The 12,844-nt window shown below is 39.6% G+C and overlaps 1 protein-coding gene across 4 annotated transcripts; it reads right to left on the bottom strand.

The window, feature by feature from the left end:
• Positions 1–12,461, bottom strand: LOC114481852 (serine-rich coiled-coil domain-containing protein 2-like). Of its 4 annotated transcripts, XM_028476910.1 has the most exons (15): positions 12,011–12,461; positions 8,413–9,207; positions 8,231–8,335; positions 7,957–8,100; positions 7,557–7,609; positions 7,103–7,264; positions 6,831–6,918; positions 6,660–6,720; positions 6,164–6,284; positions 6,031–6,090; positions 5,482–5,568; positions 5,281–5,406; positions 4,622–4,736; positions 3,495–3,534; positions 2,980–3,150 (listed from the first exon to the last, which is right to left on the bottom strand). In XM_028476910.1, exons 2-15 carry the CDS (start codon positions 9,158–9,160, stop codon positions 3,114–3,116), a joined length of 1,947 nt encoding a protein of 648 aa, XP_028332711.1. In that variant the 5' UTR covers positions 9,161–9,207; positions 12,011–12,461; the 3' UTR covers positions 2,980–3,113. The 4 variants fall into 4 exon arrangements, with proteins under 4 accessions (XP_028332709.1, XP_028332710.1, XP_028332711.1 ...); XM_028476909.1 differs by lacking the exon at positions 3,495–3,534 and having other exon boundaries at positions 2,912–3,150; XM_028476911.1 differs by lacking the exons at positions 2,980–3,150; positions 3,495–3,534 and adding an exon at positions 4,842–4,927 and having other exon boundaries at positions 4,626–4,736.
• Positions 12,462–12,844: the final 383 nt, after the last annotated feature.

Raw genomic sequence — 12,844 nt, 5'->3', positions numbered from 1 at the left:
CACGATTTTATATGCATTTTATTTTTCGTACAGTGACAAACGTTTCAAAAGTATGACATCACAGCTCTCATATCCAATCAGAGCTTGGCTGTGGTCTTCATGAGTAATGATTTTTTATTCAAACGTTAAGTTTTGTGATGTTTTACAGTAAATAAAGATAAAAACCCTCAAATTCAGACATTGAAACTAATTTTTTAAAATGTAAATACATCCATGGTCTACAGCTCCACTAACAATAAAACAGAACACGTAAATATTGTACATAAAGTACATTTTTACACCAGAACGCAGCATGGAAGGTTAAAAACAACAAGTAATTGTATTTGTGGAGTCATTAAAGTGCTTTCCTGCTAAAAATAAATACAGTGCGTGACATAAACAGTGCTGTTAGCCGTTAGCGTCTCTTAGTCAATTATTGCACAGAATGACCAGCAGGGGGCAGAACATGGCAGTGAAGTTTATAATAAATACGCAAAAGTCTTTCAAGTTTTCAAAATAAAAGCAGCAGATGTACAACACATGACAGTCGATTGATGGAAAAACAATAATAATCATCAGTCCCAGATGTTGCTGTGTGAACACCAAACTCAGCAGTTGTGTTACTTTTCAAAATAAGACTAAACACATCCTGAAAGCTTTTAATGTGAAATTTACCACTATTATCCGTTTCAAATTAGTCATCGTTAGATTTTACCTCACCAGATTTATCCTATCAACTACAATTATTCTAATATTTCATAATAAAAGCCTTTATTGTGAGTCTGACTTTTAATATAAAATAAAATAAATAAAAGTTAATTAATGTAACAATAAATAATGTTACATCTGAAGATTTTGTCTGTTTTATTGTTTTTTTAAATAAATGTTTCTTTTAAAAAAAAATCTATTTACTTTGCAGCACAACCTGAATCCTAATAAAATATAGGCTTCACACCTTCAAAATAAGGCCTGAAATTAGGCAAAATAAAAGCAGCAGAGGTATGACATATACAAGCTGATGGAAAAATCATTAAGTACCATCATCAGTCCAAGAATGTATCTGTTTAAATATCAAACTGTTACTTTTCAAAATAAGACTAAATATTAATAAATAATAATGTTACATCTGAAGATTGTGTCTGTTTTGTTGTTTGTGGTAAATAAATATTTCTTAAAACAAAAACAAAAATCTATTTTACTTTGCAGAACAACCTGAATCCTACTATCACAATAAAATTTACGATTGCTCCTAAGTTTATAAGCTTTTGTTGTGAAATATAGGCTTTACACCTTCAAAATAAGGCCTGAAATTACGCATTTCAGACGTTTTTGTTGCAAAAAATGAAATACATTTCAATGTTTTGTTTTGTTTATGGATGAAGAAGCTTTGATTTATCTACTGATGAACCGAAGACGGAAGTTAAATAAAGGATTAATCTGTAAATATAAACTGGTAAAATAAAAACATTAAAGGGGTTCGTCATAAAAAATGTCTCCATTTTTTAAAGTTTTGGTTTTTAAATGTCAGATGTTGGTTATTTATGTTTTTAATTAAAAATGAGGGTATTTTTTGTTTCAAGTTTACTTTTACTTTGAAAAACCAACTTTGAAACTCACTCTTCTAAATTGAGGAGTGGGATTTCTCACTCGCCGCTTCGTGTTTCATCAACATCTGCAGTAAGGATTAACGAGTCTGTAAAGATCAAAGGGGGTTTATCTGAAGTTGAGAATCAACGCTAATCTACGGCTAACGCCTCGTTAATCTGAGCTAATCTGAGTTTAATCTAAATTTAATCCTCCCCGAGCAACACTAATCAGTCACTATTCATAACATTAATAACACAGCTTATCACAGGCAGGTGTTTAAATACACATCACCAATGAGGATGTACTTGACGGTCCCAGGGACGCTGTGATTGGTCAGAAGTGAGAGGAAGTTGCAGTGATTGGATAAAGAGCCACGTGTACGTTAACGTGTGACTACAGGAAGCATTGGGTCATGAAATCCTGGACAAAGCTGAGTTTGCATGTGTTTTAAAGGCAGGTGCGTTGCATATATTATATATATGTATAGCTTTAGTAGGACAGAGACCAACATCACCTCAAGTCCAGGAACCAAAGTTTCATACAAACCCACCGTCTAGCTTCAGATTTGGTTCATAAATAAAGGTCACATCATGCACAGAAAGTTCCCTCTAAACGTTACTCAGAGCAGGAAGATCCAACAAACACAAAATGTAAATATTCCAAGGGATGGAAATTCAGTCAAAAACCAGATGCTACGTTAAAGGAGTGTTTCCACTGAACTACCCTGAACTTTTTAGTTCTGTCTCAGCAACTAGGTCAGCCTTTCTACCACCTTCTTCCTGGTTGTCCATAGCCACCAATAGGGAAGATTCTCCTACCTGAAACTAAATCTGATCCATGTAATTTACGCCTGTCGTTCCAGTGTTCATTCGTGTTCAGGAGGAACAAAAAATAGTCCCCTGGAACCACAGGTGTAAATGTGATGCCCAACTGCTCAGTGACAATTAAATATACATAAATGTGAGCTGCTTTTCCACACAAATGTCTAAAAACTATTTTGTTCTTGGTAGTTTTCTTCAAGGAACTATATTTATATTCTGGTAAACATTCTTAGTTTTCTGTGGTGGAAAAGCGTCTTTAGTTGAGTTTTACTTTGCAAAGTCAGGATGTGGAAAAAAGGTGGTGCTTTCATTTAAAATGTGGTAGAAAGACAAACATTATTGGGACAAGAAGAAAATATAGTTCCTGATGGGAAAACTACCCAACCAAAAGGTTCCTGCTCATGATTACGTAAATTCCCCCGATTCCAGCAGTGAAACTGGGATGATTTAAGGAGAAAGTTCTGTTTGTTTATTCTGCGGTGGAAAAGCATCTTTAGCCGAGTTTGGGTTTGGAAAGGCGGGATGTACAGGAAGAAGGCGGGGCTTTATTCTTTGCATTCCTGCTCGGAACGACCGGAGACGGTGAGGAGGCAGAGTCGGACAGGTGAAATACAGGGAGGCGGAGCTTGGAGGGCAGCAGGGATCGGATTACCTTCCTGTTATCCTGAACCAATGGAGGTTTGGAGGGAGGGCAAAGTCTTTCGGCTGGAGGTGGCGCCCTGTGTTTCAGTAAGTCCTGATGGGCGGAGCCAAATATCTGTGACTGAGAAACAACAAAAAGTCAGAAATCACCTGAAAACAATAAAACAAAAGCAAAAAAAAAGTTTAAAAAGTGGACATTTGTGTTGATGGAGGTGATGTTGGTTCCTGAGTCATTGGACAAAGTCCAACACTGACACTTGGTGGCTGTAGGAGGAACTGCAGTAAGACTTTATGTATGAACTGATTCCTCCACTGACGTGATGTTTTTTGAAGTTTGTAAATACACTGATAACTGGACAGCTTCATTAATAATAAACACACATATTTCCTGAGACTCTCCAGGTGAGGAATTAAAGACAAAGTGATGTGAAATGAACATGTGCAACGTTGGAGGTGTCGGGTTACCAGGATGAGTCGCTGAAGAACAGCACGAGTGTTTCCACTCCTGAACGAGCAGCAGGAAGAAACACACAGAGAGAAAAAGAAGCAGATCTGCATCATATACATCTATGATGCAACAATCAGGTCATTACACTGTTCTCATTAGAGCACAGGCCTGACAAAGATTCTGTGTTTTTATTTTGAAGCACAATTATTCATCTATTGCTTGATCAAATGTTATAAATAAAGTGAATTTAGTTTGTTTTAAAAGTTAAAACAAAAACACAGGAAAAAATAATATATTTCTTCCTGGTTTTTCAACCTTAGGGTTGTGACACCATGGGGGGACCCCTGGAATTGAAATGGGGTCACCTGAAATTTCTATTAATTGATAAAAAAATAAATAAAAAAAATACTGAATAAAATTAAATTTTTAACCAATTATTCTTTTTCACAATGAAACACCTCACAAAACCTCAAACAACTGCATTCTAAACTTTCTCAAATAAAATAAAATGTAGCATAAAAATATCTGAGCTGATGCAGTTTGTCACTTTGTGCACTAATTCTGACAACTCGTATTATAACAGATATGATAGAAAACGTGTCTTTGTGATAAAGTTGGGAACCGACGTTATCAGGAAATCATATTTTTGTTGAATGATTCTATTTTAACTTCACAACTTCCAGCATGAACTGATTAAAAACCATCAAACTGCTACTACTCAATACAGCAAAACACTGTAAAAGCATATTTAAGATATTTCCGGGATTTGGTTTAAAAGTTGAAATATGAGTAGGACGAAAATATAAACATATAAGTACATCTAAAAAATGAGAATATCATAAAAAAGTTTAATTTTTTTGGTCAGACAGACTGCGTTAACTTCACACTGGACTTCAAGCAATGTGGATTCTGAAAGTAAATTTTGTATATAATTTTGAAATCAAGGTCCCAGCGTCTGGAGGAAGCGTGGAGAGGCTCAGAATCCACGTTGCTTGAAGTCCGGTGTGAAATATTACACTTTTTCATGATATTCTAATTTTTTGAGACGTACCTGTATTACCACGTCCTAACGTCGGTCATAAAATGAAGGAGAAGTGAACAACAAACGAGAACTACTCAATAACTAATTTTACATCCTACTCACTGATGGTCGCACGGTGCGGCAGTTTGGAAGGACGCGGCCGCGCCCTCAGAGGACGGGAACGCTGATACTGCCACGAAGGAGAGAGAAGAGCAGCAGGAGGAGGAAGAGGAGGAGCCTGAGGAGGCGAAGAGCAGCACAGAGAGAGCAGAGGAATACTCACTAGATAGCATGACCACCAGTTTGTTTAAAACACCATCAGCAGTCTTTAAATGTCACCTACTCCAAACTAGTCAATACTCAGTGCCCAAAAGTGCAGGAAAGCAGTAGAGGTTGGAGGAAGAAAAGAAACATCAGAGAAAAGAGAAGCTGTAGAAGAAGATTTTGTGTCAGTTTTTGTTTTGTTCTGTGTATTTTTGTTTTTTTTTGTGGATTTTTGTTCTCAGTTTGTGTGTTTTTTTCCCTCTGTAGTTTTGTGTATATTTGGAATCTTTTTTTGTGTCTTTTTTGTGTCATTTTGTGTATTTCTGTAATGTTTGTTTACATTGCTCTCTCTGTTGTTTTGTATTTTTGTCATCTTGGGTGTGTTTTGTGTTCTTCCAACTTCTTTATTACAACTGTTCTGGGATGTGTCGCGGGGACTCTCACAATGAGACCGAAGGCCACTTTAGGGCAGTGTTGGAACTTTGTGTGTGTATATGTGTGCGTGTGTGTGTGTCTACCTTGGGGCCCGTCCAAGGCGTTTGTGAGGCCACGCTCTCTCTCTCCTTCACACTCGTCTGTGTGCACTGATTCGTTCGCCCTGTCGTCTCCTGACAGCGACACTTGGTGGTCGCAGGGGAAAGAGTCTGCACGCACGCACACGCACACACACGTTACCTTTTGTTGTACAGTACAACAAACACATTCTGAGAAACACGGACCAGCTGCACGCTGAGCTGAGCGATGGTTCGATCTCGACACCTCAGGTCTTCTCTGAGCTGAAGCACCTCCTGAAGGAGAACCTGCAACTACACACACGCACCTTCAGAAAGAGAACAGCACCACACAAGTACAGAAAACCCAACCATAAACTCCTCCCGGTGAGGAAATATACTACAAACTTGTTGGTGTTTCACTTCAAATGGTCATCACTATACCTGGTGACTGCTGTGTTTACTTTAATCTGATACTCTTTGTTTCTCACAACACAATAAAACACACTTCAGGTGAAACTACTAATTCATTTACAGTTTGTACTGTATCTGTCCTTAGAATCAGTCACAAAATAACACGATCACTAGTCAAACCATAACACACGTGATCAAAGCTCAGCATCTTCCTCTTAAATATCCCAGAGAAGGACGTGGGGATGCGTGAAGTGCTTCAGTGCTTTGGATCACGCCGTTCCCTCTTTGCACACTCACCGATCAGAGTCCAGAGGGCGGAGCTATGAATGAAGGTCACATTAAGGTCAAGGTCAACGTTCTTACTTGAGAGTCGGGGCTTTGAGACGTGACGTCTTTGTCTGAACTGCACTGGTCGTCTCTGTCCTACACACACACACACAAAATGCTTAGCTTCATAATAAAAGGCCCTTTCAAAATAAAAGCAGAAGAAGCTCACATGCTGCAGGAATGTTTGCAGAAACTCCAGCTGACATCGAACCGCAGAGCAATCTTCAGCCAGTTCCTCCACGTCCAAACCCAGACCATTAACACCAGTAACACCAGGACCATCAGGAGACCTGAGGGAGGAGGAATCATCAGCATCAGCTATGCTGCTTTCAGGAACACAAGGGAAGAACTGCACTTCCTTCAGAGCTCCAATCAATCAACATGAATATATTTGTATTATTTGTATTATTATTAGTTTAATTTAATTTAATTCACTTCTTTTTTTTTTACTTAATTATGTACAATTTCTTTTTTCTTTGTTTAACGTTTATTCTTTTCATTTGTAATAATTCTCAAGCCTCTGTGACAAGTAATTCCCCTCTGAGATAAATGAAGTATTTCTGATTCTTTATAGTTTGTTTTTTTTTTTTTACAAACATTTATGACCCCATATAGGGCCCTGACCCCAATGTTGGAAAGTACTGCACTAACTGTGTGTGTCTAACCTGTGTTGTTCCCAGCAGAGCTGATTTTTCCACTGACTGCTGAGAGACAGTCTGTGTGAGCCTGAAACATAAAATATAAAGTATTATAAATAAATATAAATTACATTTATAAATATCTATAGACTGACAGTACTAAATATCTAGAACAAGTGATCTGATTGGCCGTCGCACCGCTCAGTGATGTTTCCTCCAGCAAGTCTCCGTCAAGCATCAGGTCATCATCGTCCAAGTCACATGACTCCAGGTTGCTCAGGAAGTCCTAAAACCAAAGAAGAAGAAGAAAAAGAAAAAGAAGAGTAGTGAAAAAGAAGAAAAAGAGTAGTGAAAAAGAAGAAGAGTCGTGAAAAAGAAGGTGTCACATGATTCGGTGCTAGCCAATCAAGGAGCAATACTTTTCTGAACTCCCATCAGGTTTAATTCATCAATTATTGAATGTTTGTTACCGATCCACTGATGTCTGAGTCAAAGCTGCCGATGTGGTGTGAGTGTCCGTGGCTGATGGAGGTGGCCACGCCCCCCAGTGGCTGCAGGCCCTCCTCGTCCCACAGGAACGTTCCCCCCGACCCACAGCTGTCTGATGGGGACAGGTCCAGGGACGAGCCGCCCTGTGAGAGGACATTTAAAGAAAGGATCATACACCTTCAAAATAAGAGCCCACATCACAGAAAATAGAAAAGACCTCACTTCAAAATATAAAACCTCATTCTAAAATAAAACAGACACCCAAAGCCAAAATTTCAAAGTAAAATACCTCACCTCTGAATAAAATACCTTTTTAAAAAAAAAAAAATGAGAAAAGCGTATTCAAATAAAGTCCCTTTTTTTCCCCTTTCACATTGAAATAAAAACTTTCCTTAAAAAAGTGACTGAAGCGGGGTGTGTGTGTGTGTGTGTTACCTGTTCCTGATCACTCTGGTTCTGGCAGGCCAGTCGCTGCTCTCCGTGATCACCTGAACACAGAATCATGCAAAAAAGGGTGGGAACCACTGGATTAATGTAACACTGAGACACACTGTGTGATGCTCCAGTGGTGTTTTATATCAGCTGGTGATCATGTTAGCTAGTGAGTGTTTGATGGTTGTGCCCAGAAGTCAGTCATCAGTTAACACAGACACCAGTGAAGCTGGACCTGCTGATGGTGGAGAGACAATCCTGTGTGAAGGATTTTAGCTCCTTTAAATCAACTCTCCCAGTCAGTTTATACTGGTTAATACTGGTTGTACTGGTTTGTATAGGTTTATACTGGCAAATAATATGAATAACATAATAAAAGATGAACTTTGGCGCTGGAGCTAACCTCTGCATCCCATAATAGTCCAGTCTTCCAGGAAGCTCAGCGACGTCTCAGCAGCTTCGTTAACAGACAGTCGGTCTATCCTGGAGCCTGATTGGTCGAGCCCCGAATCGTCATCGTCGTTTTTGGAGGAAAAACGTGAACAACCTGAAAACGACGGATCGGGTCAACTGATGCTCTCTGTGTTTGTTTGTGTGTGTGTGTGTGTGTGTGTGTGTGTGTGTGTGTGTGTGTGTGTGTGTGCGTGTGTGCGTGTGTGTGTGTGTGTGTATATTACCTAAGTCATCTGTCGTGTCCACAGAGGACAGACATACTTCCTGTAGTGTCTCCACCACATTGGGCATGTGGTCATGTGATGTGGGCAGAGCCTCTGGTGACGCATCTACGATAAATAAAATACGTTAAAACAACAGTGACAGTCGATTATGGTAAATCTTTTAGATCTGTGTGAAAACTGACCGGGACTGTTTTCTGAGGTGGGCAGAGTCTCCAGCGAGTTCCTTTTCTCATTGGTGGAAGTTGCTCTGAGGGGGCGGGGCTGTCTCAGGAGTGACGGGCGGGAAAGCTTGTAGCTGACGCCGCTAGGTTTAGAGGCGGAACCAAAGCTGGAAAGGAGGGGCTTCTTATAGGTGGAGGGCAGGACAGGGGCGGAGCATTGAGCTTTGGAACGGGGGACGGGATTGGAGTAGGTGGGAGGTGGGCGGACCTGCGTGAGGCTGCGGGACCGTATAAGGTCATTATTGTCAAAGGGGGCGGAGCCAATGCCTTCACTGGAGAAGGAGCGAGCAGCCGGCGTTTTCTTCTGGAGCAATGGGTTGGTTGGGTGTCCAGATCCAGAACTGGGTCTGAGGGGGCGGACTGAGATCTGAGGCGCCTTTAGGGATCTTTGGGTCAGCTTGGCTCCGCCTCCAGGAAGTGGTTTTGAAGATGATCCACGACTCTTCGCATCAGACGCTGCTGGTTTCCCAAAGTCTTGGTGAGCTTTTGTGGCGCTGGTCCCGGTTCCGTTCACACAGACTCCATTCTGCTTGGAGGAGGCGGGTCCATGGGGTCCATCAGCCCCTGTTGGTCCAGGGTGGTGGTAGAACCCATTGGTGAGGCGGGCGGCCCCGGGAGTGACCGGTGGCAGCGGATGTTTGGACCGTGAGCCAAACTTTGGCAAACGGGAAACCATGGTGGGCATAAGGACTAGAGAAGGGTGGAGCATTAACAAGGCCACACCCACATTACCAAGAAGATGGAAAGTAGGAGGAGCTGCAGAGGAATAACAGATAAAATAAATACATGATAATAAACAATAATAATAATAATTAAAATAAATATAATTAAAATGTAACAATAATAATAATAAATAAAATACATAGAATAAAAATATATAATAAAAAATAAATGTAAAAATGTTACAATAATAAATAAAATACATAGAATAAAAATATATAATAAAAACTAAATGTAAAAATGTTACAATAATAATAAATAAAATACATGGAATAAAACACTTAATAAAAATGTGACATTATCAATAACAATAATAATAACATCCAAAAAGTTAAAAAAAAAGTTTTAACTAGTCTTTTTTTAAATGTCTTTGTGGAAATTAAACTTAACTCTGAGCTAAAAAAACAAAAAAAAAAACAAGTATTTCTCTCTCATATCATTTTGTATTGTGTTAACCACTTCCTGTAGCTTCTTATGAAAGCACTGAGACTCATGCAAACCTCAGAGTTTCCTACCTAAACATCAGTGATGCACTTGTCAGTGTGTATTGTGTGTGTGACTCAAAAGCAAATACTCTCATCTAACAAAACTGCTAAATGTCTACAGACGACACACCTAAACACACCCACACAGGATGTGTGGAGACTTAGTGAAAGACAAGAGGTTTGTGTGTGTGTGTGTGTTCACATTTGACTTTGTGTGATAATTTGCATCTTTCAATAAAAAGCAAAGATGTGACGTGGCTTAAAAAAGAGAAGCACATTGAAGCAGCCGACGCCTTCGGACAGAACATCAAAACATTATCTGAGCTGCTGCAGGGTGTGTGTGTGTGTGTGTGTGTGTGTGTGTGTGTGTGTGTAACAGTAGCTACCGATGAAACACGTGGACCTTTGGTCGGAAAAGTTACAAAAAGGTTCCCATAAAACATGAACTAATCTAATAATAAAGGTCAGTATTAACTGACAGTGTCTGTTCACTGATACAGACATATAAAGAATAGATCTGTTCATAATCCAAATCCTCCATGGAGGCACATTAACATGCAGCTGTTTAACTGGAAAGATGAGAAACATCTCAGTTGTACCTTTCGGTTAGCTTAGCACGTAGCCACGCTGGCTGAGCAAGGTCAAAGGGTAAAGGGGCGGAGCTATATTATCAGTGTAATACGATGTATCACATTGATAAAAAGAACAAATGCACTTATTGGACAATGAGTTACACATTATTATGTACGTATATGTATATGTACATAACATATACGTATATACCATTTAATTTAAATGTTCACCTGCACTCCTCAATACTGCACTATTATCCTATTATTATTATCTTGTTATATTATCCTATTTAGTTTTGCACATATTAGTCTTTAACCGCAGTTTATATTTTTTCTAGTTGATTGTTATTTAATGTTAGAGAGCACAGTTCACCAAGTCTAATTCCTTGTGTGTATAACATACATTACATGGCCATTAAAGTTGATTCTGATTCTTAATATTGTTCTTGTGATTATTTTGTGTACCAAGGAAAAACGTTATGTTTCAATGAACAAAATAAAGCTGACTGTAACATGATGATTGTCTGTTTTCTCTGCCCTATGTTTATGAGGCATCCACTGTTGTGATGTGTGTGTTTGTTCACATCCACCCTCAAAACAACACGTTAATAACAGCAGTGATTCTTACAGTGCTCACAGTCAGATAACAGAGATAAAGCCACGGGTCAAAGAGCTGTTAGTCTCTTATGTCACAGTAGCTCTGTTGTCTCTGAGTCTTATTTTGAAAGGCTCGGGGCGTCACGTGGCCTTCCTGTGATAACACCCAAACCATGAAAGCAGTTCAAAGGCTGCTGTCATGTCATCGGGACACATGATGAGGAGCTTTAAAAACAACCTAACTATTCTTTATATGACTGTAACAAAGGACAGAAACAGATCTATTCTTATAAGTCTGTATCAAAAGACAGGTACAAATCTATTCTTTATACATCGGTATCAATTGGACAGGAATAGATCTATTTTTTATACATCTGTATCAAAGGACAGGAACAGAGCTACTCTTTATACTTCTGTATCAAAGGACAGAAGTTGAACACGTTAGTTAAAGAGGTTTAGTTTCTGTTTCCTCGGTGTATCGAATGTCACACAAACAGGTTAAGAATTCATGTGGCGACCAAACCAAGACTGCTTTATCAAAGCATCCTGAGGCTGCAGGAGGAGGAGGAGCCACTGAACGCATCACTGTGATCACACACAGAGAGAGAGAAATGTGTTTCACTGATTTCTTCACCTCAGGGATAAAGTTAGTGAATAACTACAGTGTTATTCAGTTATTCAGTGATTTTCACAGTTCAAAGGGGAGACTTTGATAAGCAACATCAGTTACTTTAGCTGTAACTGTAACTAAGTGCAGATTAAATAATGTTCATTCTTTATCTGGGATATTAATAACAGTTTGTGTTTAGAGCTGCAGGAAAAATAAACGACAGCACAGCACGCAATGTGGTGGGAAGGAAGGAAAAACGAAAAGAAGAAAAAGGAGGAAGAAAGAAAAGAGAAAGAACGTAGTGGAGGAAAAGTAATGGTGAATGGAAGAAAAGAAGGGAGGAAGACAGGAAAAAGGAAAAGACAAAGGAAGGAAGAGAAGAAAAAAGAAAAATGGGAGGAAGAAGGAATAGTAAGTGGATGAAAGAAAGGAAGGATGGAAAGAAGGAAAAGCTGAAGAAGGAACAGTGGAGGAGAGGAAGGATGTCATACTGATAATAAATTGTATAAATGAATTATAGATGTGTGATTTACCTGGTGTGTGTGTGTATGTGAGTGGTGACGTAATAAACTCACCTGTCACTCTCGCGCATCGTCACACCTCAAACAGCAGAGGGTCGCGGTGCGTTCACGGACAATCCGTCCACAGAGAGTCCCCCGTCAGACACCACCAGCGGAGCACCGGAGCATAGTATGAGCTCCTCCTCAAACACTGCAGGAACCCCCCTAGTCCTCCAGTCCTCCACACCCACTCCGGGTTCTAACAGACCCCACTGTACTACACCCGGTTCTAACCGAACCGTCGGTGACGCTCCGGCCTCTGTTTTCCTTTATCCTCCAACACGGGTTCACCTGCACGAGCTTCTCTCCTTTCCGCGTGCCCGCCGGTGTGGAATGTGGACGACAGACACCCGTCGGTACACACACTGACACTGACACTGACACACCGCAGTCACAGAACAAATGACGGACGCGCAGCCGCAGTCACCGCCATCAGAGCTGCTGAATCACCGGACACGAGTGCGCGTGCACGTGGACTGCGTCTGCAAGGGTGAACAGCTGACTGTGATGTCACGAGCACGTATCAGTCGCTTAACCCTTTTCTGACCATGCAGAAAAAATAAACAAGAACATTTAAAAATATTTATATATATATAATGATTAAAATAATTCTATTATTGATCTCATATCTTTTCATTCCCCAAATCTTGACTCACTTATGTTTTGTCTATAAGTTCATTGATCTATTTATGATTTATGTTCTTGATTGATCATATGATATTGGTCATATTTTCACTTTGATTTTCTTTAAAAATAAATAAATAAATAAATTTTAAAAAGAATGAATACAATTAATCTGAAGCCAAACACAACAGGAAGAAATAAACTAAAGATCACTGCATGTCAATA

This window comes from Gouania willdenowi, chromosome 19 (genome assembly GCF_900634775.1).
Source record: "Gouania willdenowi chromosome 19, fGouWil2.1, whole genome shotgun sequence".
NCBI lineage: Eukaryota > Metazoa > Chordata > Actinopteri > Blenniiformes > Gobiesocidae > Gouania > Gouania willdenowi.
Note: the sequence above shows the minus strand (reverse complement) of the source record. Positions and strands in the feature narration are given on the sequence as shown.